At 37.3% G+C, this 26,566-nt stretch overlaps 1 protein-coding gene across 1 annotated transcript in view; it reads right to left on the reverse strand.

Moving 5' to 3' along the window:
- Positions 1 to 26,566, reverse strand: part of MDGA2 (MAM domain containing glycosylphosphatidylinositol anchor 2) — a 364,476-nt gene that overhangs the window by 245,650 nt on the left and 92,260 nt on the right. The window contains exon 4 of the mRNA XM_008694362.2: positions 13,002 to 13,271. Within this exon, the coding sequence (XP_008692584.2) occupies positions 13,002 to 13,271 (270 nt within the window). The remainder of the gene's footprint in view (positions 1 to 13,001; positions 13,272 to 26,566) is intronic.

A 26,566-nucleotide genomic window follows, 5' to 3' on the forward strand; every position in this document is an offset into this window, starting at 1 on the left:
AAGTTATAGAAAGCATGGAAAAACTAATCCTAATGTCTATATGACTTAAACCTTGTATAATTAAAAAAAATAAATCAAAAGTTTTTAAAGTATTTTCCCAACTTTGTGATTTTGAAAATTAATTAAATAGTTTTGGAACACGTTTATTGACTTTTCATGGATAAATTTTCACTTACTAGTCGTTAACACTTGAATCGTAACAGATGAATTCTGGTTAAGATGGACTTGAATTACAGGGTTGATTATTTACATGCACACAGAATTTTCATATATCTGTTGAAGCAAAAAAGTAAATAAGCAAAACAAAACAAAACAAACAAAAACATAAGCAAGAAGAAAAGATTCTTTGAAAGCTAAAATGAAGATATCTTATGGAGTCCGGAGAGGAATAATTTAAGAATTAGGTTTGAATGATCTATTTAAAAATTTCCTGAAGCATTTAAAGAGAGCACTAGTTTTGGAGGTATATAAGACAGAATTCAAAGGGGAACAAAAACAGCAAACAGAAAATTTGGCAGTTGACTAATTCAATTAAAAATGTATGTGAGGGGCGCCTGGGTGGCTCAGTCATTAAGCGTCTGCCTTCGGCTCGGGGCGTGATCCCGGCGTTACGGGATCGAGCCCCACATCAGGCTCCTCCGCTATGAGCCTGCTTCTTCCTCTCCCACTCCCCCTGCTTGTGTTCCCTCTCTCGCTGGCTGTCTCTATCTCTGTCGAATAAATAAATAAAATCTTAAAAAAAAAATGTATGTGAAATCTCAGGCAAGTCAAGACTGCAAAACATTAACTTTTAAACATTATTTTAAAATCATAAAATAAAATGTCTAAATTAGCTTCTGAAAATATTCTATTATAAAAGATGGAAGTTAAATATAGATTTTTCTTTAAAAGGTTATCAACAGTTTCTAACTTTTCATGACTAAGAAAATAGAGTAAAATTCAAAAAGCTAATTAATGACCCCATTTTGGGCAGCAGAGGAAAGAGACACTTCGTTTCTAAATACGTAAAGATTCTCATTTTTCAAAGACCAGTTCATATGTCACTTTCCTCTGTGGAATTTTCCTGTTGCTTCCTAATCAGAATTACCTGTTTCTTCATCTGAGCTTCCAACAGTTCGTGCCTGTGCTTCTGTTGTGGTTACCGTCTTCCTTATGGTCTACGCCTGGTATTTTTCTCCCTGCAAGTGTAGGACTCCATGATTTCAGAGACTGCGCTCATTCCTCTTCTTGTCCCTCATAGCAACTGACGCGGATACAGTCTGGAGTAGAAATTTTCTAAATACCTACAGAAAGCATCATTCACATTTATCTTCCTGGTTTAATATCCTGAGGTAAGGGGCGCCTGGGTGGCTCAGTTGGTTAAGCATCTGCCTTCGGCTCAGGTCATGATCTCAGGGTCCAGCGGGGAGTCTGCTTCTCCCTCTGACCCTCCCCTCTGCTCCTGCTCTCTCTCCCACTTTCTCTCTCTCAAGTAACAAAATAAAATCTATTTAAAAGAAAATATCCTGAGGTAAGTAACTAAAAAAATATATATATAAAACAGAATTTTGTTTTAAAGGTTAATGTTCTTTAATATTTGTGTTAATTGGTGTAACTCTGTAGAGCCATTCATTTGTAGTGGTGCATTTCCATGGGTAAGTTTGTAAACAGAAATAAAGAACGATTAAGACCAGAAACGGGCACAGGTTAAGGTGCATTCTGACAATATTGAATCATAGATGGTTAGAGCAAAAGTACCTTAGAGTTTATTTACTGCAATTTCTTAATTGTAGAGAAAAGTAAGCAGAGGCCTGTTTACATACTCATGATCCGACAGCTACTTTAAGGGAAGCCAGAACCATATCATAGATCTCTTTCCTCTACCTTACTGCCTACAGACCATTGAACCCACACTAACTCAGCGTGGTGAGTCCGTAGGCTTGGGAAATCAGTACCATCATAACAAGGGGACAAAACAAAATGAACTATCGGGGCTTCCATCAGGATAAAAAGCTTCTGCACAGCAAAGGAAACAATCAACAAAACTAAAAGGCAATCTATGGAATGGGAGAAGATAGTCACAAACGACATATCAGATAAAGGGCTAGTATCCAAAATCTATGAGGAACCTATCAAACTTAACACCCAAGAAACAAAAAAATCCAGTCAAGAAATGGGCAGACGACACAAGCAGATATTTTTCTCCAAGAAGACATACAAATGGCCAACAGACACATGAAAAGATGCTCAACATCACTCATCACCAGGAAAATACAAATCAAAACCACAATGAGATACCACCTCACACTGGTCAGAATGGCTAAAATTAACAACTCAGGAAACAACAGATGTTGGCGAGGATGCAGAGAAAGGGGGACCCTCTTACACTATTGGTGGGAATATGAAGTGGTGCAGCCACTCTGGAAAACAATACGGAGGTTTCTCAAAAAAGTTACAAATAGAGCTACCCTATGACCCAGCAGCTGCACTTCTAGGTATTTATCTAAAGGATACAAAAATAGTGATTCAAAGGGGCACCTGCACCCCAATGTTTATAGCAGCATTGTCCACAATAGCCAAACTATGGAAAGAGCCCAGATGTCCAAAGGCAGATGAATGGATTAAGAAGACCTGAAAGATCACTCAGCCATCAAAAAGAATGAAATCTTCCCATTTGCAATGATGTGGATGGAACTAGAGGGTATTACGCTAAGCAAAATAAGTCAGTCAGAGAAAGACAAATACCATATGATTTTGCTTATATGTGGAATTTAAGAAACAAAACAGATGAACATAGGGGAAGGGAAGAAAAAATAAAATAAGAAGCAAACAGAGAAGGAGGCAAACAATAAGAAACTCTTAACTATGGGAAACAGAGTTGCTGGAGAGGAGGGGGGTGGATGGATGGGGTAATTGGGTGACGGGCATTAAGGAGGGCACTGGATGTAATGAGCACTGGGTGTTATACGCAACTGATCGATCACTAAATTCTACCGCTGAAACCAATAATACAGTATATGTTGAATAAACTGAATTTAAATTAAAAATTTAATTAAACAAACAAACAAAACAAAACAATAGGACAAAGAAATCTGATTTAGGATTTTTCAAATTAATAACATTGTTTTGGCCCCATTTTACAATTGTAGGGTATACAAAACAAAATTAAAAACCAAAAACTAAAAAAACCCCAAAGTATATAAAATGCCTTCAAAGAAACTGATTAAATAATTTTAAAAATAATGTTAGTTGAATAAGATTCTTATTTTCTGGATATTAGCACGTATTGACTTTTAAAAGCAATACTACAAGTTGGCGCATCTCTTTTTGACTAGGGTATATTTGACTCCATCTACAAGGAGGACAATATAAGCTTTAATAAAATAAACATATACAACTAAGCTGTCTGTACATCTTTATATAAAGATGATAATAAGAGTACGTGCGGCATCTGGATGACTCTGTCAGCTAAGTCATCTGACCTTGGCTCAGGTCATGATCTCAGGGTTTCGGGGATCCAGCCTGAGGCAGGCTCTGCACTCTGCTCCTCCCCCATTCGTGCGCATGCGTGCATGCTCGGTCTCTCAAATAAAGAAAATCTTTAAAAATAATAAGAGTAGGCAATATCAGACAAACTTTTTTTACTTGAAATTATATTTTATGGTAATTCTTCATATGTTATTTCAATGAGCAAAGATAAGTTAGATATATCCTATTTATGAAAAGAAAATGAGCTATCTATACTCAGGTGAGAATCACGGAATTTGATAATTTTCATATTTTGTATAGCCCAGATTAATTTTTTTAAATAATAATGAAATCATTTCAGAGCCATAAAACATAATATAATAAAATTCTCTCTGGTGTTTTGGGGAGAGGTAATTACTACAGAATATTAAATTGGGAAAACAGAAATAGAGCATTTAATCTACATGAATAATTGGGACACCTGCACACAGCAGACAGCTTTGCTTTTGGAGAATGTTAAAGATTGGTTTTCTATAATTTCAGCTATTACCATTATAGTTTTTATTAATGACAGATCATGGAGGAAAACTGTTGATAAATGGAAATTTAATTTGATTAATCTAAATGCTTAGGAAGTGCAATGACCTTGTTACTGGAAACTCACAAATAATGTACTTTTAGAAACACACTGAAAGCTAAACGTAATCAATTATTTCTGGAAAACTGTCAATTAATTCTGACTGACTTTCTGATCAATGGCTTGAGATACATACCTTTTGGCAAAAACAACGAACATACTTTTTAAAGTATAGGTTACTTGTTTTGTTCTTTATTTATATTTCATGCTTTATTTGTGCAGTTACTTTGTATCTTGGTCTTCTGTGATTCAACTGGCCTAAGTAATAGAAATTCTTAAAATTCTTGTACATTAATTCGTAAGACAGCCAGTAAAAGTGAGTCATGCTAAGCCCTTCACAATGCAATATTATTTGGAAAATCATTAACTATAAACACTCTGTTGGTTAGAACTTGAAGTATGCCCACCGTTACCAGAGAAGAAAGTGCTGACTAACAAAAACAGAATCTGCTCCAATCAAAAACGGTAATATATTTAAGAATCTCTAGTAAGTCTCTGGCAAGGCAAAAATACAAGAAATAATAAAGGACACTAGTCAGCTCAATTTGGGGTCTGGGGAGTGGACTATATATTTTTTTAAAACTTGACCAAATTTTGTAAGGCATTGTAGTACCTTGGTTAAGATTGTGGCCCTGGAACCACACTGGGTGGGTTTTGAATATCAGCTTTGGTCTACGGCCAAACCACCCTGAACGCGCCCAGTCTCGTCTGAATATCAGCTTTGCTGCTTAGATAAGGCTTGTCTGGGGGACGTTACTCAACTATTCCCTCTTCAGTTGTACTTTTCTTTAAAATGGGAATCATCATATTTTTTGCCTTATGAATATTTTGGAATGATTAAAAAGTTAATGTACACAGTGTGCCTGGTAGCTTGGTACATAGCAGATGTTCAATCAATATTAACTATTACTATTACCTAAGTGGAAATGATACACTCAACCGTTCACACTTTTTTCTCAAAGAATTTTAGAATTATACATATTTTTTTTGTAATAAGACTAAAGATCATTTAGTAATGTCAGGAGTGTTAATATTTGATGTATTTCCACTAAGTGAGTTCTGAACAGACACATTTAATATCACGACTCAGTCATTTCATGTGGATACACTAGAGTTGGTTAAATCAACACTTTTCAGTACAGAGGGTTATGATGTTCCTGGAGGTTACAGTATATTTCTGCACAGTTAGGGAAGTGTAAATTCATGCCTCACTGAATACATACTGACTTCCTCCATAAAGGTTAAATCTATTTCAATATTGACAACTCTCTTTTTTCTCTCTCTCCATATTAGAAGTCTGAGATGATAGCCAACAAAAATAGGCTGGACTATTTCTAAAATTAAAAAAACTGTTTACAATGTCACTTAGCAGAGGCCAGGGGTTCAAGACAGGGGCTGATGAAATTAAGGAGAAAATGGGAACAAAATAAGAGGTATAAGTGAGCTTGAGACAGCATGGGATTTGACGTGAAGAATATGGTCTGTGGAGTACACCACATATTGTGATGCCTTTTTAAAAACATGTCTGTAGATTATTTGACACCCCTCCCTTTGATCCCCTCTGGGAAACAGGACAGCCTTTATCACTGCCCTGAATAGAATGCAGATATGACACTGCATGACTTCAGAGCCCAGGTTAAGAGAATCTATACAGTTCTCGGGATCTTTGCCCTGGGATCCCGTAGAAGTCTGGCAACCGTGAACCTGCCAAGTGGAGAAACAATGTAAAGAGACTATTGGGAGTAATTACACAGAGACTGACCTAAAGAATTCAGCTGTTTAAACTTTTTAGTTTAGCAACACGTATCTAAATGAAAAGACTTGAAGATGATTCCAGCACCAACCACTTTCTGAGTGCAATCATATAAGACCCTGAAGTTTTTAGCTGAGCCTCTCAGCCCCCAGATTTGTGAGCAAAACAAATGACAGCTACTGTTTTAAGCTACTATTTGGGGCTGGCTTATTACATACCAATAAGTAATCAGAACAATGTGGCCTTTCTAATGAGCTAGTCCCATCACAGAGATGTTTAGTATGATTCTGAATTTAGCTTAATATCATTTAGTACACAGTTAGGATAGCAAAGAGAGATAGATGTCTGGAAGAAATGTTTACTATAAGCCAGTCAACCTATAAAAGAGATCCATTTACTCACCATATATTTATTGAGCATCTACTATATGTTGAGTAATTTCCTAAGTTCTAGGGATACATCACTGAATAAGACAATGGATAAATTCTTCGTCCCCACAGCCCCCATGAAAGAGACAGACAATAAATAAAGAAATATGCATAGAATAACTCTAAGTAGTTATGTGATAAGAAGACATAACAAATCATGCAAGGGGATTAGGGGTGGGTTATTTCAGATAGGGTAGTCAAAGTCATTTCCCAGAAGATGGTATCTGAAAATTAACATTCTAGGCCAAAAGAACAGCAAATGTTTAAGTCCTAAGTTGTGGGGAAAAAAAAAAGAAGAATGAGTTTAAAGTATAGTGGGCACAGAGGAGAGGGGCATGAAATGATGAGGAGGAATTTGAATTCCATTTTAGGTGAGATGGAAGCCATGGGAGGAGTTTTTGTCAGGAGGATGACATAATTCCAATCACTCTGACTCTTGCATGAATGTAACAGAGAGAGCTAGCTGTTGACAAAAGTCCATGCCCTCTTATTCCTGACACACCGTAAGACTACATTTTCCAGCCTTCACGTCATTGGGTGTGACTATGTGCCGAAGGTCACCAATAGGATGTGAGTAGAACTAATGCCTATCTGAGCCATAAAAGATCTCCCATGTGTGCTCATTCAAGCTCCTTCCCACTTCCAGCTGACAGGGACGGAAGTGACACTCAGAGACACCTTACAAGCCACAGACTGAAGATGGCAGAGGCATCATCAACCTAGGTGTCTGAATGACGGCGTGGAGCAGACTCTCCACCACTACACACACACACCGATCACACGCGCACACACACACACACACACACACACACCAATCACACACACACACACCCCAATCACACACACACACCGATCACACACACCGATCTCACACACACACACACAACACACCCCAATCTCTCTCTCTCACACACACACACACCGATCATGCACACACACACACCGATCACACGCACACACGCACACACCGATCACGCACACACACACCCCGATCACACACACACACACACACACACACCGATCACACACACACACCCCAATCTCTCTCTCTCACACACACACACCGATCACGCACACACACACACTGATCACACACACACACACTGATCACGCACACACACCGATCACACACACACACACAACCGATCACGCACACACACACCGATCACACACACACACACACCGATCACACACACACACACACCGATCACACACACACACACACCGATCACGCACACACACACACCGATCACACACACACACACACCGATCACACACACACACACACCGATCACACACACACACACACCGATCACACACACACACACACCGATCACACACACACACACACCGATCACACACACACACACACCGATCACACACACACACACACCGATCACACACACACACACACCGATCACACACACACACACACCGATCACACACACACACACACCGATCACACACACACACACACCGATCACACACACACACACACCGATCACGCACACACACCGATCACGCACACACACACACACACCCCAATGTCTCTCTTTCTCTCACACATACACACACACACCGATCATGCACACACACACACACACACCGATCACACACACACACACCCCAATCTCTCTCTCACACACACACACACCCCAATCTCTCTCTCTCTCACACACACACACCAATCACACACACACACACCCCAATCTCTCTCTCACACACACACACACCCTAATCTCTCTCACACACACACACCCCAATCTCTCTCTCTCTCTCACACACACACACACCCCAATCTCTCTCTCACACACACACACACCCCAATCTCTCTCTCTCTCACACACACACACCAATCACACACACACACACCCCAATCTCTCTCTCACACACACACACACCCTAATCTCTCTCACACACACACACCCCAATCTCTCTCTCTCTCTCACACACACACACACACACACACACACCGATCGCACACACACACCATCACACACACAACACTATCACCAGCATTATCGACCAGGAAACACCTGAACTCTTTCGTGAGAAAAATCTAGTCTTCTTGTTCCACATAATTACATGTATGGGTCTGTTTGTCACAGCCTAGTCTACCTTATCTCATACAGTGGATAAAAGAGGGGCTTCTAAGAGTGGAGCCAGAGCACAAGGGTTAATGAAAAGACTATTTTAATCGACTACAGGAGATATATCGATAATTTACACAAGGGTGATAACAATGAACTTGGTAAGATATGACCCGATTTAGACTATAGTTTGAAGACAGAGCCAACACGGACCAAGGTGGCAGAAAGGGAGCCTGTCTATTTCATCTCAAATCTACGGAGGGGATTTTCATGGGACTAGTCAGAGCTCTGAAATATTTTCTCTGAAAATATCTGATCTATCTGAGGAAGCCAAAACCTGTGTGGCAATAGGAAAGAGGTGGCCACACTGGAATTTGTGTGTCCTCAGAGTTTCCTGGTAAGCATTTCTGCTAAACAGATGAGTGTCACAGGGAAGAAGAGGCTTGTCGTGGGCTTTGTTTAGTTGGCTGGTTGGAGGAAAGAGAGAAGCCTTCAGCAGAAAGGGGGAAAGGACACTGCACAAGAGCTTGTGCTCAGAGAAAGTGGCACTTTAAGGGTCTCTTGGGAAATTCCATCAATAGAACTCAATCCTTGATACACATGGATATATGCTCTTCTACATAGAGGAATCTCCCAAGAGTCCAAACGGTGCCACGCAAGAAAGAAAAATGTTTTGTACAGAGATCTCTTTACTCCACCCCAAGCCAGGGTCGTCTGAGCCTGGCGATCAGGTCAGGGGTGGAGTAGGTGGTCAGAGGGGTGGAAGATAAACAGACAAAGAGGAAGAAGCCAAGCAAACCACCAGCTCTGCTTTCCCACTGCAGGTCTCCAGCCCAGTGTCGAGCCAAGCTGGGCAGCAGAGAAATTTTTGCATTAGATCAGGTTTGGGGTTTTACTACTATGTTGGATCATGCATTCCAAAACACTGAACTAAATCCATGCTTGTGATCTGAATGTACTGCAAGATTCTCTATTTCTAATAATGGTGATAAGGGTCATGGGATATGCCTGACTTTTCTTCTTGAAACACGGAAGATTAAGCCACTGAATAAAATTTAAAGAGACCGCAGGAAACTAATAATGTCTTGATCATGTTATGAGCCATGTTTGTTCAGCACAGCAGTTCAATTCATGACAGATGAGAAATGTGGAGATGACATACTGCCCACAAAAACACTGCGCCCTGGCCATACTGCTTCTCTCCTGACTTCGGGAGAAATAAATGGCTCAATCACTACAATTTCTTAAAGAATCAGAAGACAAGGCAGTGCAGCTATGTTATAAATATCTAACAAAATATTAAAACATATGAGATTCCTCTTCCATTTTGAGCTTGCTTTCTACATGAAGTATTGTCTACATTATTTCAAGTGCTTCCTATTAAAACATATCAAACGACAAATTTAGAAGGGTTTCTAGAGTTTTATTCCTATCTGCACCCTATGTTCTTATTTTTGTGTCCATGAATATTCTCAAATGGTAATGGGAATTCTAAGTACAAAATATCCCTGTACTCACCCAGAAAACTTGGTCTGTGGGTTTTGATTTAATTACAGACGAGAATGGGGGGGAAAATAAACCTAGAGTTCCATTTTTATTGTATCCATGACACAGTTAATCTGAGACATCGTAGAGGTCTACAAATTCAGAAGACTTGAGAATAATTTCTTTGATACAATAAAAGGAGAATCATTTTCTTTAACTGAATTCCTTGGCCTTTGTGGCAGAAATCAGATGCCTCACATCATCGTAGCAGTCTCTCTCCCCACATGCAATCTAGGACCTATTAACGAAGGCTATTTCTATCTTCAGTAAGATTTTATACCAACTCGATGTTATGAACGATGTGGACGCCACTGCCGAGAGGTCCCACTGGTAATATAATACGATGATGCAAACGTACACTTCAGAGAAATTAAAGGCATACAAATAAATTATAATTTGGGGAAATACATTTTTAGGCTTTATTTTTTTTAGGTCATTCCTGTCAAAGTTGGAAACTATCCTTTGTAAGAACACAATGAAAACTGCTAGATGAAACGGGAGAGTAGATCGCTTCCTGCGTGTGTATGCACTGTGGTTTGTTAGTCCCTTACGAAGGGCGCCTGCGCAACACAGATATTCTGTGCGAGGTATTCTGCCAGTTGTGTAGGAATTCAACGTAGTTGCAGATAATCCTCTGGTCAAACTACTTTAATGCATCATTTTTCTCTGGTGAGTTCCTATCCTTGATAAAAATAATGGAATGAAAGGTTCTCCATCGCATCCGTGACTCTTAAAAATAGTTTGGCAATGCTTTAATTAATCTCACAATTTTTGTAGGTAGATTTGGTAGAATAATTTCATGTCTGTTTGAGAAAGCATGTGTTTAAAGGTAAACAAATAAAAAGCAGAAATAATAAACATGGGTAATTTGTACTTTCTTTCTCTTTCTCTCTTTTCCTTCCCTCCTTCCTTCCTTCCTTCCTCCCTCCCTCTTTCTTTCTTCTTTCTTTCTTTCTTTCTTTCTTTCTTTCTTTCTTTCTTTCTTTCTTTCTTTCTCTTTCTTTCTCCCTTCCTTCCTCTTTCTTTCTTTCTTTCTTTCTTTCTTTCTTTCTCTCTTTCTTTCTTTCTTTTTCTTTCTTTCTCTTGAAAATTGGGATGGCCAAAGAACAGAATCTGGTTATTCACTAAGACAAGGCTTAGAGTGGTGTCATTGCACCGATACTGATGTTGAAGTTAGGAAAGTTAGGATACTTCATTCAGGGACACTGTCTGTTTATTTATTACCATATATGAATCCTTTGTATTCTTATCTTCCTTATGGAATTGTAAACCCCTCCGAGGGAAGGGATTTTGTCACTGATCTTTGTAGTTACCCCCAAGTATCCCTTACAAATTTACTGAGTCATTAGAATATGGCAGTTGTCCAGTAGAAATTTCTAAAATTAAACAACTGAAATAAAGATCACATTTCATTGGTTTTAAAATCCTTATTTATGTTCACATTCAAACATCTCCAAATCAGAATGTACCTTACATTCAATACCCTTTATAGTTGCTACAGCAGGGCACAGCAGTGGTGATCTGGCTTGGAAGAAAATCAAAGACAATATTTCTCTATAATTCTGAGTTATAAAATGTTCTTAATGACAAAGAAAGATGTTGGGTAGAAAACCAATGTCATCAAAGACTGGGATTAAAACAGTTGGGTTGGTTCTGAGTGTGAAGTTTTAAGAATAAATAAAGCAATTTATTTTTCTTTATTTTCCTTTTTACATCTACTAATGGGTGATATATGGTTTAAAAGGAAACCTAAGTTTAAACAGATTTGAAAGACTTCTTTCAGTAACATTCTATCGCATAAGAAAACACTGTGGTAGCTTAATTGGTGTTACGGTTAACTTAGTAGTGATACATAAAATAATGGCACATCTTGCAATTACTAAATATTATATGGCCTAAAATTTTGTAGCAGATAGTGCATTCTTCAGAGTGTCTTGATTTATATCTAACATCTTGCAATATTTTGAATAGAGTATGCTTTTCGTTAAGTAGCATATTTCTAAGAGTTTGGATAATAACAGATAACAAAACCACCATAGTTCATGTTTACAAAATCACAAATGTTAATCTGAATATGTTCAATTATGTTTGCTTCCATTATAATCCTTCACATGAGAAATTTTCATTTGCTTGTGAGAAGAGTCCTCTTGGGCACATGGATATCTATTTTAAATTTAGAGCCATTGATGCCCATCCTCCACCCCCAAACCAGGACCATGGCTGGTGAGGAGAGAATGAAGAAACACAACGTCCTTGCACCATAACTTACATCCTCCAAACTGGAGGGATAGCATCTCCTCTAGATAGTACCAGCTCACCAGCTAGCAGCCACACTGGAATATCAACGCTCCCATTGACTTAGTGACCCACCTTTTATGTCAATTCCTCAAATACACTTTGACTTTTATGATCTCTGACTTTTCCGTGTCTTTCCCTAATCTCAGTCTGTTAAAACTCTACCCAGCCTATAGAACCTGATGCGAATGTCGTTAGATATACCCTAATAACCTCAGCCAGAAGTTACTATAATTTTTTTCATATGTCTATAGCTTTTGCTTATGCCTCCCAAACACTGCATCATAGGGCTATTAATTGAGATATTTTATTTTCACTGATAGTATAATCCTTGAGTACAAGGTAATGCTTTATAGATCTCTACATAATGCCATAATTTAGAGCTCTGCTTCTAATAGGGATCCAATAAATGTTTATTAAACATTAAATTGATACATTTGCTAAATTCCTAAACGAATACACAATCCGTATAATAATGTTTAATGCTCTATGCCACATTTGCATTTTAATGATTTTTTTTTTTACTAAGAACATATAAAAACTATTCAGTGGAATAGTTTCATAGTAGCATTAAGAAAATGTTATGGAAACTATCAATGCAAATATAAAGCATGGTTATTAAGATTCAGAAATTTTAGTTTCCATTTGTAATTAGACATCATTCATGAATTATAAACAATTTTCTATGTATGCTACACACGCACAAAATATATTTGAGGAAATGTTTTTATATCGGACATTATTTGTTTTGCAATAACCTGGTTAATCCAGAAATCTACGTGGCAACATTCTCCAGGCCAGCTTACCTCTCACAATGATGTTGGTGGACTTTTTAGCAGGGTTTCCCACATTATTATTGGCGATGCAGCTGTAAGTACCAGCATCTTCTGAGGTGATGGCAGGTATGGTCAACGTTCCTCCATTCAAAACGGTCTTTTCAGGCAGAGTCCCAAAGGATCTGACCCAGGTGAGAGTGGGTGTAGGCTCTCCTCCTGTCGTAACACATACTAATGTTATGGCCTCTCCAGGATTTACAACTATAGGGTCATCCACCAAGAGTTTAATTGACGGAGATGCTAAAAGACATAAACAAACAAACAAAAAAAAAACATGCACTATTTAGAACTGTTACAACAGGAATTCCGCAGGATGCTTTATATGTATTCAGACGATTAAAATGACACATTCTTTTCCTTTGCCAAAATCTTATTGTATTAATCAAGTTTAAACTAGATATAATGATACATTAATTACATGGTATAAACCTCTAGAAGTGCATTAAGAATCTTACACATAGAGGAATTAAAGTTTGTGTATTCTGAGATTATTGTTCCAAAATCAGAATGACAAGAAGGATTAACGTTTTTAAACAAAAATCTGTTTCCCTTTGAATGCTGACAATCACCATTTGTTTTTGTCCTTCCAGGTACGAATATTGCAGCTGCTTAGTCCTTGCATTTTCATGGTGAAGACTGTCAATTATTTAATTGTTGGATCATTCTGAGGTGAAATGATACATTTTTGTACCTGAACACAACGGAGTAAGAGATAAAGGCACAATAGGTCATTCCAGTCTTTTACCAAGCAATGGGCCTGGTTTTTGATCTTGAAAGGAATAACAAAATCATCTAATTTTAATGTAGTCCCCATACTTCACCTCTCACCTCTCTGCTCACAAAAGGTCTAGACAGTGAGTTCTCATCACCACTGCTTTAAAACAAACAAACGAGAGCTCAAACACAGTCACCAAACTGTGCCTCCTACCACTCAAATGTTTAGTTTCTAATAATCTCCCCAGTGAAAATAAGTCATTTGCAATCTTTCAGGTTAAAAAATACAAAGATAAAATATCCATTAAAAAAAAATGCTGTGTTAAACTTTTCATCAAACACTCAAAATAGAAACAGCACAAAAATATGTATGTTCACATACATCATTTCTTCTCGGCTTACATCGCAGTGCCGGCCTACAAGATTGCACCCCTAAAGAAAAATAGGGGGACGCAGTATGCTGTGTTGCATCTCACATATTCAGAGATATTTTATGCCAAAGTCAAAACTGTATTGTATGAAATCAATCCATCCTAGAAACACGTAAAGTGTTCAATTGTACTGTGTGATTTTTTTAGCTATTAACTTCAGCTTAGACTTGGAGAATAAAAGGTAAATTCTTGTGTGGTCCAATATTTGTCTTCCTCCTTAAAACAAAACAAAACAGAGGAAAACAAGAAAACAACTCCCTGTTATTTTCATGGTTCTGTGGCATAGGCACGGTTTGCCTGGATGACATTTTTAAACATCAGTTTTGCATGTTGGTCCTTCTAACATCATTTTAAGTAAAAGTGTCTTAATAGTCCTTGTGAGGTGTTGACTTTAAATTATAAAGATTTATGACTAAAATTAGAAAACATATATAGTGAAAAGAATATGCAAAAGTCACTCGTTTAGTAGAAAAGAAAATTCTCTAAAGAGTTAAGGTTGTTAAGCTGACAAGAGATATTACTATTTAAATATTTTGAAAATAGATATTATATTTAAGTATTGATATATTGCCACAAAAAAGTAAAAGAAATCCTTATAGCCCAATTTGAGGTAAATAGTATAATCTTACAAAGATATTTAGTTAAAATATAAATCTAGAGATTCCAACTTTTATGTCATATTAATAAAGCTCATTTGTTTTACACCATATTTTAGTGAAATTAAAAGTCCCAAGGCTTAGGGGCCATTAATAGCATATGTTTGGACTATGGAAACATACAATGGTGACACTAACTCATGAAATATTTGCCCCTGAAATCAACTTGTACAAAGATGAGTTGTTTTTCTATTAGACAGACCATATTTAAAGAAAAAGCTCAAGAAAATTCCAAAGCTCAAAAAATAACACATACATAACAAGACCATTGTTTTACCTGTAATGCACTATGCAGGACTATACTCACAATTGTATTTTAAAAAATCCTCTCTTTTCCAAAACTGAATTGAAAAAAGAATATTGTCCAACTTAATTTTGTTGAAGATGGCATTCATTTGTCTGATTATTCCTGATATTAAAAATACCCTGATATTTAAAAAACACCAGGGGCACCTGGGTGGCTTAGTCACTTAAGTGTATGACTCAATTTTCGTTCAGCTTATGATCTCAAGGTTGTGAGACGGAGCCAGCACTGGGCTCCGCGCTGGGCATGGAGACTGCTTGAGAGTCTCTCTTTCCCTCTCCCTCTGCCCCTCCCCCCACTTGTTCTCTCTCTTCTAAATTCGGCACTCCCATAGGGCTTTTCAAAGCTCAGGAGCAAAAGGGATCATATCTATTTCATCATCCACTTTGCAAATGAATGCTCTTTGCTGTTTTTTCACAGTGTCCTTAAACTGACCAACCATCCTGAGTTTGCATTATAAGCTTCCGCTTTAGCACTTATATAGGTGTACAGGAAATGAGAAAGAGAAATCTCATTACATTAAATGATGTAGGTAGATGAGTGTTCAGTAAATGCCACAGCATGTGTTGGTCAGATTACCCCATCACTCTATCAGTATAAACATGTAAGACCGCAGGGGTCATCAGTTTCCCTCTTACTATGAGAAAAATGCAGTGTCCTAAAACAGACTGCAAGATCTAGACATCCATACATTCTTCACAGCAACATGTGTGAGACAGAGATTACTATTTTAAGCTCATTGTTAAGTGATAAAAAAAAAAATTAAACATGAAGGTTGGAAAGGGGACAAGAGAAACACTGAATGGACAAGTATATTTTTTATTTGGGATGTTTATCAAACCAAAGCAAAAAGTAGAAAAAAATGAAATACATAAAAGAAACAAAGGAAATCTTCAAATTAAGTGGAATTTCATAGATTATTTGAAACATGTTTTATAGCTATTACCAAAACATACTTCAAATTGCATAAAAATAATTCTAAGTCAGCTTTGAACATAGCACACATAGATACGCATACTCCCAGCTACAAACATTCTGTACGTCTGCAGGGCTTAGAAATAACTGTGGTGCCAACCAGATCTTCAGAAAGACAATCTTGCCAGCACTTAATTACGGGAAGCATGGGTCACCATAGCAGTTATCACAGAGATTTGACTCTCCTCTTCAACATCAGGATGACAGCATTGTAGCATGACTCATGTGCTCTGTAGCAGGAATACGATTGATTGACTGATCAAGCGATAGAGAAATTATTGGTCCTGGGAGAAATGTGATGAAATAGGATGACAAAGGGAGAGAGAGAGGGAGGGAGAACGGGAAGGGAAGGAAGAGAGAGAAAAGGCCAGTCTTTTGTCTCTATTTTCCCAAATCCTAAATATTTAATAGAACTTTAATAACTGCAATGAGGAAAATATATTTAAGGAAATATCCCTGAGAAAGGGAATTGCTCCCATGTTCCCTTCAGCTCCTCCTCTCCTGGCAAACAAAAAGGAGAGTTTTCTTGGGCTGCGCAACACACACTTCAGTGGGTCTCAGACAGAGAGAAGACTTTCACACCAAATCTCAACAGTTGGCTATTTAAGAGCAGAGAGCATCTATGTGACTGGCTAGACAGAGGAGGACATAGTGAATCTCATGGCAAAGTCTCCGTGCCTCAGGGGAACCAGTCTCCAGGCCTACGATGGTGGAATGGAGGGAGGAGAGACCTCAGCGAGGATGGTAGTTTTCTTAGTTTGAATCTTTCCAAAAATAGGTCCCGATACACATAGTTAACCTAAGTGCAGATACCAGGAATCATATTGAAGGGGCAGAGAAGGGGTACAGGAAAGTGAAAAACACCAGCAAAGAAGCACCAATGAGGAGGTTATCACTGTGGGAGGCCTGGCCCCCTGCCTTGGGAACCCTCTGAGAGATGACCTAAACACACCTCAGTGCTCTCTTGGTGAAGAGCAAGAAGGCTGGGTGGGATGTTTGTCTACCAGCTCCTGTCCCTCATTACTTGAGGATTATTCTGTGGTTCTTTGCTTTCCAACCTCATACTTTGGCCGAACACATTGCTGAGTCCAGAGAAAGTCTTTAGACAAAAGAACACTAAATGTGGAACCTGTCAAAAGAAACCACAGTAACCTCCACAACATGCTAAGAGGAGAAGGCAGAGCTTTCCTAGTGTCTGCTAGGATATCCTTCCATGTATCAGTGATCAATAGCTGATTGTGTAAAGATAAAGTGAGAAGAATAAAGAAAGAATAAGGAATGAATGGGTGGTGAGTGGAGGCACCTTTATCCATCAGGATATAGGCACAAAATGAAATTAATAAAAACACAGTATGAGTTGAGGGAAGGGGGTAAAAATACATAGGATGAACTTCCTGCTTCTGTTCTATGGCCCTACATTTTTTAAACTAAAAAAAGACACAGATGATAGACAAACCAAGTCCAGCCTCTATGTGGTGAGACATAGCTTAATCTATGCTTACACAGTCAAGGAAAAGAAAAAAGTTTCTCTCAGAAGAACTACTCACTTCACTGAGATGCAGGAAATCCACTGTCTTTTCGTGCATTTCACTGAAATGCATTTTCAACACACATTTCATTGAAATACAGGTTGCAGTGAACATTTCACATAATAAAAATGAGAGCATATTTTAGAAGTTGAAGTCTGAAAATAATCTATCCATTTCGTTGGGTTATCACATATGGTTGTGGTTGACATATTGATTGATTCTCATGAAGTCCAGGAACGATATCATTTTGAGGAATTCTGTTTAAAACAATGCTCCAGGGGGGCGCCTGGGTGGCACAGCGGTTAAGCATCTGCCTTCGGCTCAGGGCGTGATCCCGGCGTTATGGGATCGAGCCCCACATCAGGCTCCTCCGCTATGAGTCTGCTCTTCCTCTCCCACTCCCCCTGCTGTGTTCCCTCTCTCGCTGGCTGTCTCTATCTCTGTCAAATAAATAAATAAAATCTTTAAAAAAATAAATAAATAAAACAATGCTCCAGGATATGGCAATATTCAAAACAGTCTTCATAAATAGTTTCTAATTTAAGAGAGAGGTTTTGCTACAGATATTGAAACCAACATGCATTTTTCATTATGTTAATATTCATAGACTGGGTATTTCTGGAAATGATTGAGAAGGCAGAGTAAGAGTGCTCCTCCATGGAAATTTATAGAAAAGTCTCTTAGAAGAGACCTAGTTCATAATACCAGGGTTCCAAACCAAGCTGGCACAACATCTTTTGTTATTATCATTGTTGTTGCTGTTGATGCTGTTGTTGGGAAGAAATGTTTTTAGGTATGTTGCTTGTTTTCCCTAGCACAACAAATTTCAACACATTCGTTCATTCAGTAAGTATTTATTGACCACCTACTATGTATTTAGTCCCTGTGATAGCTGATTGAGATCTACTGGTGATAAAAACAAAGAATCCCTGCACTCAGAAGCTCACATCCTAGCAGGAAGAAAACCAGCCCTTTCCCCATGACTCCCATTGTCTTAAGTGACTTCATAGTAATATTTACATCACCTGCCTGTTCTCTGAAGTTATGTGCATTTATGATCCCTGATCAAGATGCTTATGTTACATGAGCAAAATGAAAGGAAATTTGTCAAAAGATATTCATTATAAAACGAAACCTTACAAATAGAACAAGTGTCATTTACATTTGAATCTAATCATTGAACAATATAAATGGAATAATTCGAAATGGAACTTTGTTCTAAGGTGTGCAAAAGACAATAAATTCAAAAGCTTTACTTCAGTCAATAAGCTATGTCAGTGGTTGGGATATTAATACTTAATGGCCTGAAATGTCTTCATAAACATTGGGAAACATGATGAAAAAGAACTTTAAAACCACATGTATCTCGCTCCTTCAGTCAACAATCCCTAACTATTCTCTTGCCAAAGTGTGAAATCTTCACAAAATTTATTCCCATTCAAGTTTATAAGAATGAAAGCATTCATCTGCTGCTGCAGCTAAATCCCAGAAGGTCATCACTCATGGAGAGAAATTCAAGCTAAAAAACACTTCCACCTAAGGAATTTTTTGTCCATGGAATTTTCCAGTTCTTTATAGAAGATACCAGGTGTTTTAGAATAGTGCCAGTTTGAAAAGACGTCCTCTTTACAAGATCAGTAGAGCATGAATTCACTATACCTGCTGCCTGGAATTCTCCTACAGTGCTTATCCACCTGGTAAACCAGCGGTCAAGTACTTGACCATGCTCAAACGTCAATATCGATTCCTCACTGGATTCCTAGTTTTCTGTCTAAGACAACTGAGTTACTTCCCCTTTGTAAGACCAGAGCTGTTTATAGTAACCACCCCTCATGCCCCACTACAACAATTAGAGCTTCTACCCCTACCCTTTCACTGTGAGATAGTTAGGAATAGGGTATCAGGGCGAACAGGGTGATGTTTTTCATGTTTGTACCAACAGCAACCAGAAAAGGATCTCACAAAGAATTGAGTGCTCAATAATATCTCATTTAATAAAAGAATGTTGAATTTAAAGATTCGAGAACAAAATGCTCAACATCAGTAATCTTCAGGGAAATGCAAATCAAAACCATAATAAAATATCATATCACACCTGTCAGGAGGGCCCCCCCCCCCAAAAAAAAAAGGAATAACAAGTGTTTTCAAGGATCTGGAGGAAATGGAACTCTCATATTACTGTTGATGGGATTACAAATTGGTACAGCTCCTATGGAAAACAGTATGGATGTTCCTCAAAACACTAAAAATAAAAATGTCATCTGATCCAATAATTCCACTATTGGGTATTTATCCAAAGAGAGTGAAAACATTAATTTAAAAATATATATGCACCCTTATGTTGATTGCACCATTATTTCCAATAGCCAAGACATGGACGCAACCTAAGTGTTCATCACTAGACAAATGGATAAGGAAGACGTGATATTAATGGAATATTACACAGTCATAAAAAGGATAAGATTGTAACATTTGAGACAACATAGATGCCCCTAGAGGGTATTATGTGAAGTGAAATAAGTCAGACTGAGAAAGACAAATACCACATGATTTCACTCCTATCTGGAATCTAAAAACAAAACAAAAAAACAAATGAATAAACAAACAAAAAGCAAGAATCAAACCCAAAATACAGAGAACAAACTGATGGTTGCCAGAGGGGAGGCAGGTGGAAGTGTGGGCAAAATGGGTGAAGGGCTTCCAGTTACAGAATGAATAAGTCACATGAATAAAAGGTACAAAACAAGGAATATAGTCAGTGATATTATAATAGTGATGTATGATAACAGATGGTAGCTACATTTGTCAAATCGTTATGTTGCACACCTGAAATTATGATAACACTGTGTGTCAACTATACTCAAATAAAAATAACAATAAAAATAAAGATTAGAGAACAGAAACTTCACTTAAGCCCCAACTACTCATTATAAACTCAACCAAATAAATAAAGAAATAAATAACATGAAAGAATGTGACATATGACTCAGGATTTCATGAGGCATTCGCTGAAAAATACTAGTTAAAAAGACCTGACAGTTCTTTCACTGTTCAATCCATCTAAACCTAACCATGCTTTATATTACTGACAAGGTGATGACAAGGAATTTCGCTATCAAAATTTAGTATATCACTCATATAAAATGAATATAGCATATTATCTATACTTTTTTATACTTAACTCTTTGCTCAGTTTTGACACATACATTCCTATTATGATAAAGCTAAATTATATCCCTAAAATTAAAATAAAGGGAGCATGGCCTTTGTCATAAGAGGACAGTATGTAGATAATTCAACATGGACCTAAAAAATCAGTGCGGTGTAAGGCTTTTGTGTAAGAGCGATATGGTGTAGCAGCAGAACGGATAAAGACATCACCTCTAAGACCCTCTGGTGTGGATCTCACAGCTCTACTACCACAGCTGCTGAAACGGGGGCAACTGGTATTCTATAACCAGTAATATAACACAGAGGGAACCATGCAAAAAGCCACTCTCTTATGGGTTATTCTCTTGCTGATTGATAAAGATTTTTTTCTTTTTATTACCCACCTGAGGACACTGCATTCTAGTGCTCTGTTCTGAATCCTTTTATGATTCTATAACTTTATTCTATAGCTATTTTGGCTAAGATTGGCTCATAGCTAATCTTAAAGAATAATGCTGAATAGATTTAATTCAGCTAGGCCTCTACTGGCCCCTCCAAACATCCAGGGAATGCTCTTAAATAATTTCTAAAGGACTGCCTAAACCAAATTTCTATCTTGATTAGGAAAACACCTGGGCACATAGTCTCCTAATCTTATGACACACCTTATTCAGGTTATTCAAATGACTAAATTGGCTCCAAGATACAGCAAAGATTAGATGGAGACACTTAACAACCTTTAATATGCACCAGACCCTCTTCAAAAACCTTTACATCTATTGACTCATTTAATGGTATGAGAGAGGTACCAATATTATCCTTTTTAGTTATTACCAATCTGGGAAATAGTTTAGATAACTTGCCCAAGGTCACACAGGTAGTGAACGGTGGAGCTGGAATTCTAATTTAGGCTTGAGAGGATGATAAATCATTGCATATAAACTCCAGAGTGATATAAACAAAGTTAATAATTTCTAAGTTCCAACTGAATTCTTGATGATCTTTATGCCAGAAGAAGACTTACTGCTGCCTCTTTAACAGAAAGAAGAGGTGATATTAGTATCATCCATATTACATTATAAAAACATGGGCAGGGCAAAAATAAATGTGGTTTGCTACTCAGACTTTCAGAAATTGTCTACCATTCAGAATATAAGGCAAAAAGGACTTGTGAACCACCTAAGTCGTAATTAAAAAGCCTGAATTCTGAAGTGTCTTTGGCAAAGGCTCTTATAGGCCATTGCTCAAGGTGTGTTTACTCCTAATTTATACATAACTTCAATGGAATCAGCTATTTAAATTCTCAGATTTCAAGAGGTTAGGAGGAGGAACTTAAACACAGAAAGGCTTCTCGAGATAGGAAAATGGAGAACAACAGTTGACAATCTGTCAGTAAGAAAAGCGAAAGAGAAACAAGTGTATTATTACATGGCATAGTTTAAGTGTGGTCACAAAGATAAACCAAGCCTCCACCTATTTCAACCATTGTTCCCAAAATGCCCAAATAGGAAGGTATAATTTTAAAAAGCAAGAAAAGAAGTAATACATCCATATATTTAGGTGTTAGTAATAAGGTGCAGAGAAAAAGAGAGAGAGAAATATTTTTGCTGATGCTTCTGAAGTTTGTTATGAAATACTACTTTGTGAAAGACAACGTGGTCATATTTTGCTGAATACAGTAGACCAAAGGTCAATAAAAAAATCAAATCATGCAAATCATACATAACATTCGTACTTAACACACCTGAGCATTAAAACAGTTATTTACTTTGGACTTTCAAAGTGGTTTTACAAAATTGAATGTCATATCTTGATTGCCTGATTGGGGTCAGAACCAGATTAGTAGTCTCATGAGTTCCTCACCCCCTTAGCACGTATCTGTTTCCAACCTCACAGCTGGGATTTCTGCTCTAGCCTCCAAAGGGCATGTGTGCATTTGAAAATGTTGGAATTGGGCATCTGAAGCTAGTAGGTGAGGGTGCCTTAATAAATTAAGACCTGCCCTGGGAAACCCTAGAATTCTGTAGATTTTGTTTTATAAAGGGCTAAATATGTTTTTAGGAGATGTGTCCTTTCAAGTGCAGATGTATTAGGTATTTTTCTTACTATTATGTTTCTATTGACATTCATATTTAATTAAATAAAAAAGGAAAAAGGAAGGCTTAACAATAGTCAGAGCATAATCTGTTAAAAATAAGTGTACTGAAGTAGAGAAATTTGATTTCAAGTTTTGTGTGCGATTAGGAGCCATTTTACTGGACTGAATTACAAAACCACACAACTGTGGTTTACACTGGAGAAAATGACAATTTTAAACTATAGACCTTGTAGGAGGTGTCAGTACGGTATCATGTTGACATACTGTAAATAGTAACTGCTGCTTAACACTGTCATTACAGATCTAATTCCAGCGCGAGTCACTTCAAGTCTAACCATTAAACTAGCTACACTTCTTATCTTGGGATTTCAGACACTCAGAGAATATTTAAATATATTGCTGCCATGTTCTAGGACAATGCGGCTACATGATAAGGGAGGAATTTATTTTTTGAATAAGATAATATTGTAATGTAGCATGTGTAGAAAAACTAAATAAGCTGCACAAAATGGAATGCTGCTTAAGGAAAGATTAAAAGCCAATAAAACCTTTTTAATGCTATTTTAATATTAGAGAGAAAACATTGACTGAATCACCTCTGAATTCAATTCCTCTCTATGCCTTAGAAAGGTACATATGAAATGTCCTGCCAATATTTTATTTCTCAAAGCTACTGGAAATATAGCTTTTACATTTTAGTTCTGATATTTTCATTATAGATTTCAGTAAATCCACATTTTCCCATTTTACATGATTAATATGAACTGCTGAAATTATCTTTGCAGAGGGTACAAAGACCAATTGTTTTCAATGTCGAATGATTTTTTGTTTTTCTTCAAGTTCTTAACATTGATATATACTTATTCGCCTATTTAATTCTTCAGCCACTTGAAAATTAAATCCGTATTACATTGACTTTGCATCTGTATATCTATAATAATGCTTCCTAAACCTATATTCATATTTAAAATTTTGCCTAAACACACAAAACCATGTTTAGCATGCAGACCACTATATATTCAGTGAATTTTCAGGTTCCCTGAAAAGTAGAATCATATTTTCACGGTGCACAGAGTCTAAATACTATATGGATAGCACATCAGATTGCTTTTTACTTCCAGTTCCAAAATGAAAAAGACGTGAATATTACAATTTTTATCAGATTAAGCTAAAGGTAAAGTTGAAAGACAATATGCAATGAGGCAGGACTAAAGTTATTAAGTACTTCTGATCAACATCAAGAGAATTAGAAAGATATAGAGAATCAGAGTTTATCCTCTTTTCCCCCTTTTTGTTGCCTTTAAGCAAGTGTCTTAGATTTAATCCCAGAGAAATTTAACAAGAACCCATATTACACTGTTCATTTTCCCAGTAGTTTTGTTCATTTCCTGTTGTTCCTTTTTTTCTTCCCTCCGCTTTGGAAATATATTTTAAAATTTACATTTAATATGTGACAATCATTTTGAAGGAATTTCTTATCTATTGTTGCCTGTTAAGTCAAACTATGTGAAACTGCCTACATTTTACCATGTTAGAACCAAAGATTTCTTAGTAAAACAAAGCAAAATAGGGTTGCTGTACTTTGCTAAAGAGACAGAACACTACCTAGTAGTGCTTTCCTTGGCTGATTTAAAATCCTGCCTCTTGCTTGGTTGAGCGCCATGTTGCAATGCCAGACCAAAGTGAACACTTAGAGTCACTTCATGTGACTGTCACATCTTTTTATGCCAAAAACTTTATACCTGGTTTCTTGATAACATCCATTCTTGTCATTTTAGGATATTCGGTGCCATTAATAAAACAAGAGGCCAAGGTCATCATCACTACATTATTGTACAATGTGGCTATCAGAAATCAATACTGCTGACTTTACTGCACCTTCACTGGATTAGTGTGTGATGGAAAGACGCAGTCAATAAAATGCTCAACAGTACAATACAGCAGCTAAAGCCCAGTGACTAAAGGGAGCTGCCAGAAAGAAATGCCGTTCAAAACATAAACTAAAGCGTATTATTAAACAATTGGACATACCTATTTTCTATGGGAATAGAACAGTAGCAAATAAATCAACAGAAGTATGTCACTATCAGAAAAAAACAAAACTGGCTCTTAAAACTGACGAAATTGAGGCAACAGCTGGGATCTTTGTGATGCTTTGGAAATAACTGCCACAATAGCAAACCAAAAGTACATGTTATGTCTGGACTTACAATCAAAAGATTGATGTAAGCGCATTTCTGATAGTCAGCTTGTCTATTGTCTCCCATTTACCCGTCCCCTTGCAGCTTCCAGTCTCTGTAACAATACACTAGATACCCTACTCCTTCTGTATAAACTACTACAGGGTCACTCTTTTTCTCTCTCTCTTCCTCTCTCTCCCTCAAGTTTAATTAAAAGTCTTCGTGAACCAATGTGAACCTTTTAAATTATGGCTAGTTGTGGCCCCCATGACTCTGATAGTAAAAGTGACCACAAGGCTAAAATTTAGCCACACCACAGACTTCTAAATCCTATGAGTGATGTGGTTAATCTCATTGAAACTTCCCAAATGTATAGTGAGGTAAAAATGAAATTGATACTTTTAAATGCCTTAAAGTTTGAGGGAGAACAGTAGCCAGGGATGCATTCTCTTTCGAGGGGCATTAAAAGCCTCCCTGCCAGTGGTTTTTTTAAAAATTTTGTACAAGCAATATTAAAAGCACAATATTTGCAAAGATTCTCTTAAATAGGTGCATTAGGTTCAGAGATTATTAGCTTCACTTTTTCCTGAATTATAGTAATGTAATCCCCAATATAAAAGGACAACAGCACAATGACGTACTAACGTTCCTAAACCGTGTAAGCCTGATACCGGCTCAAGAGCACGTGTGTGAGCAGAGGCCGCACCTAGTTCTCGGCAGCTGCCTCATTTCATCTAAGTTTTTACTGTTGTTGATGTTATCTTGCTAAATAAAAATGAAATTTTAGAGTGAATGTTGTCTTCTCATCAACCTGAAACCCACCTCAGAGCACGCTATCAATATGACTGAGCAAAAAAGCAAGTTCAAAGAGTTGACGGAATCGTTCACATCACTGCTGAGTGGGGAGGGAGAGCCAGGGTCCACACCCAGGTCTTCTCCCTGAAGTTGCTCTACACAGAGCTGCTTAAAGCTGTATATGCACGAGCATTAACACCCGTCATGAAGAGTAGCATCCTATACGGAGGAAGGCCGCATGTGGAATTAGATCCCTGGTTTGCCTGGGATGATAGGATCTTCCAAGATTGGGACTTCCACTGAGTCTAGGACACACAGGGATGGTTGGCAACCTTAAAGATGACTACTTGCTATAATCAATTCTAGGATTAAGGTGAATAAATTGTGGGATAAAGTACATGAACTAATGGAAACTATTGTATCTTCATCATGAGAGCCAATAATCTATAAATTCAAATTTTTCAGTAAATGATCATGGAGGTATTCTGTATCACAAGTTATGAGTGGCAAACTCGAAAACCATGAAACAAGTCTAAAATGTATTTCCAGCAATTTAATTAGTATTTATAATAATGTAATTTTGGGCAGTTTCACTAGAACAAAGAATCTTGAAAAGTACTAAGCCATGGTCTATAAATCCATAATCTAGAAGCAATTTAAAATAAAAAAAAAATATTCTCAGGGATTTAAAAATCCTCTTATT

The sequence above is a fragment of the Ursus maritimus genome, unplaced genomic scaffold (genome assembly GCF_017311325.1).
Source record: "Ursus maritimus isolate PB19 unplaced genomic scaffold, ASM1731132v1 scaffold_36, whole genome shotgun sequence".
NCBI classification, from domain to species: domain Eukaryota; kingdom Metazoa; phylum Chordata; class Mammalia; order Carnivora; family Ursidae; genus Ursus; species Ursus maritimus.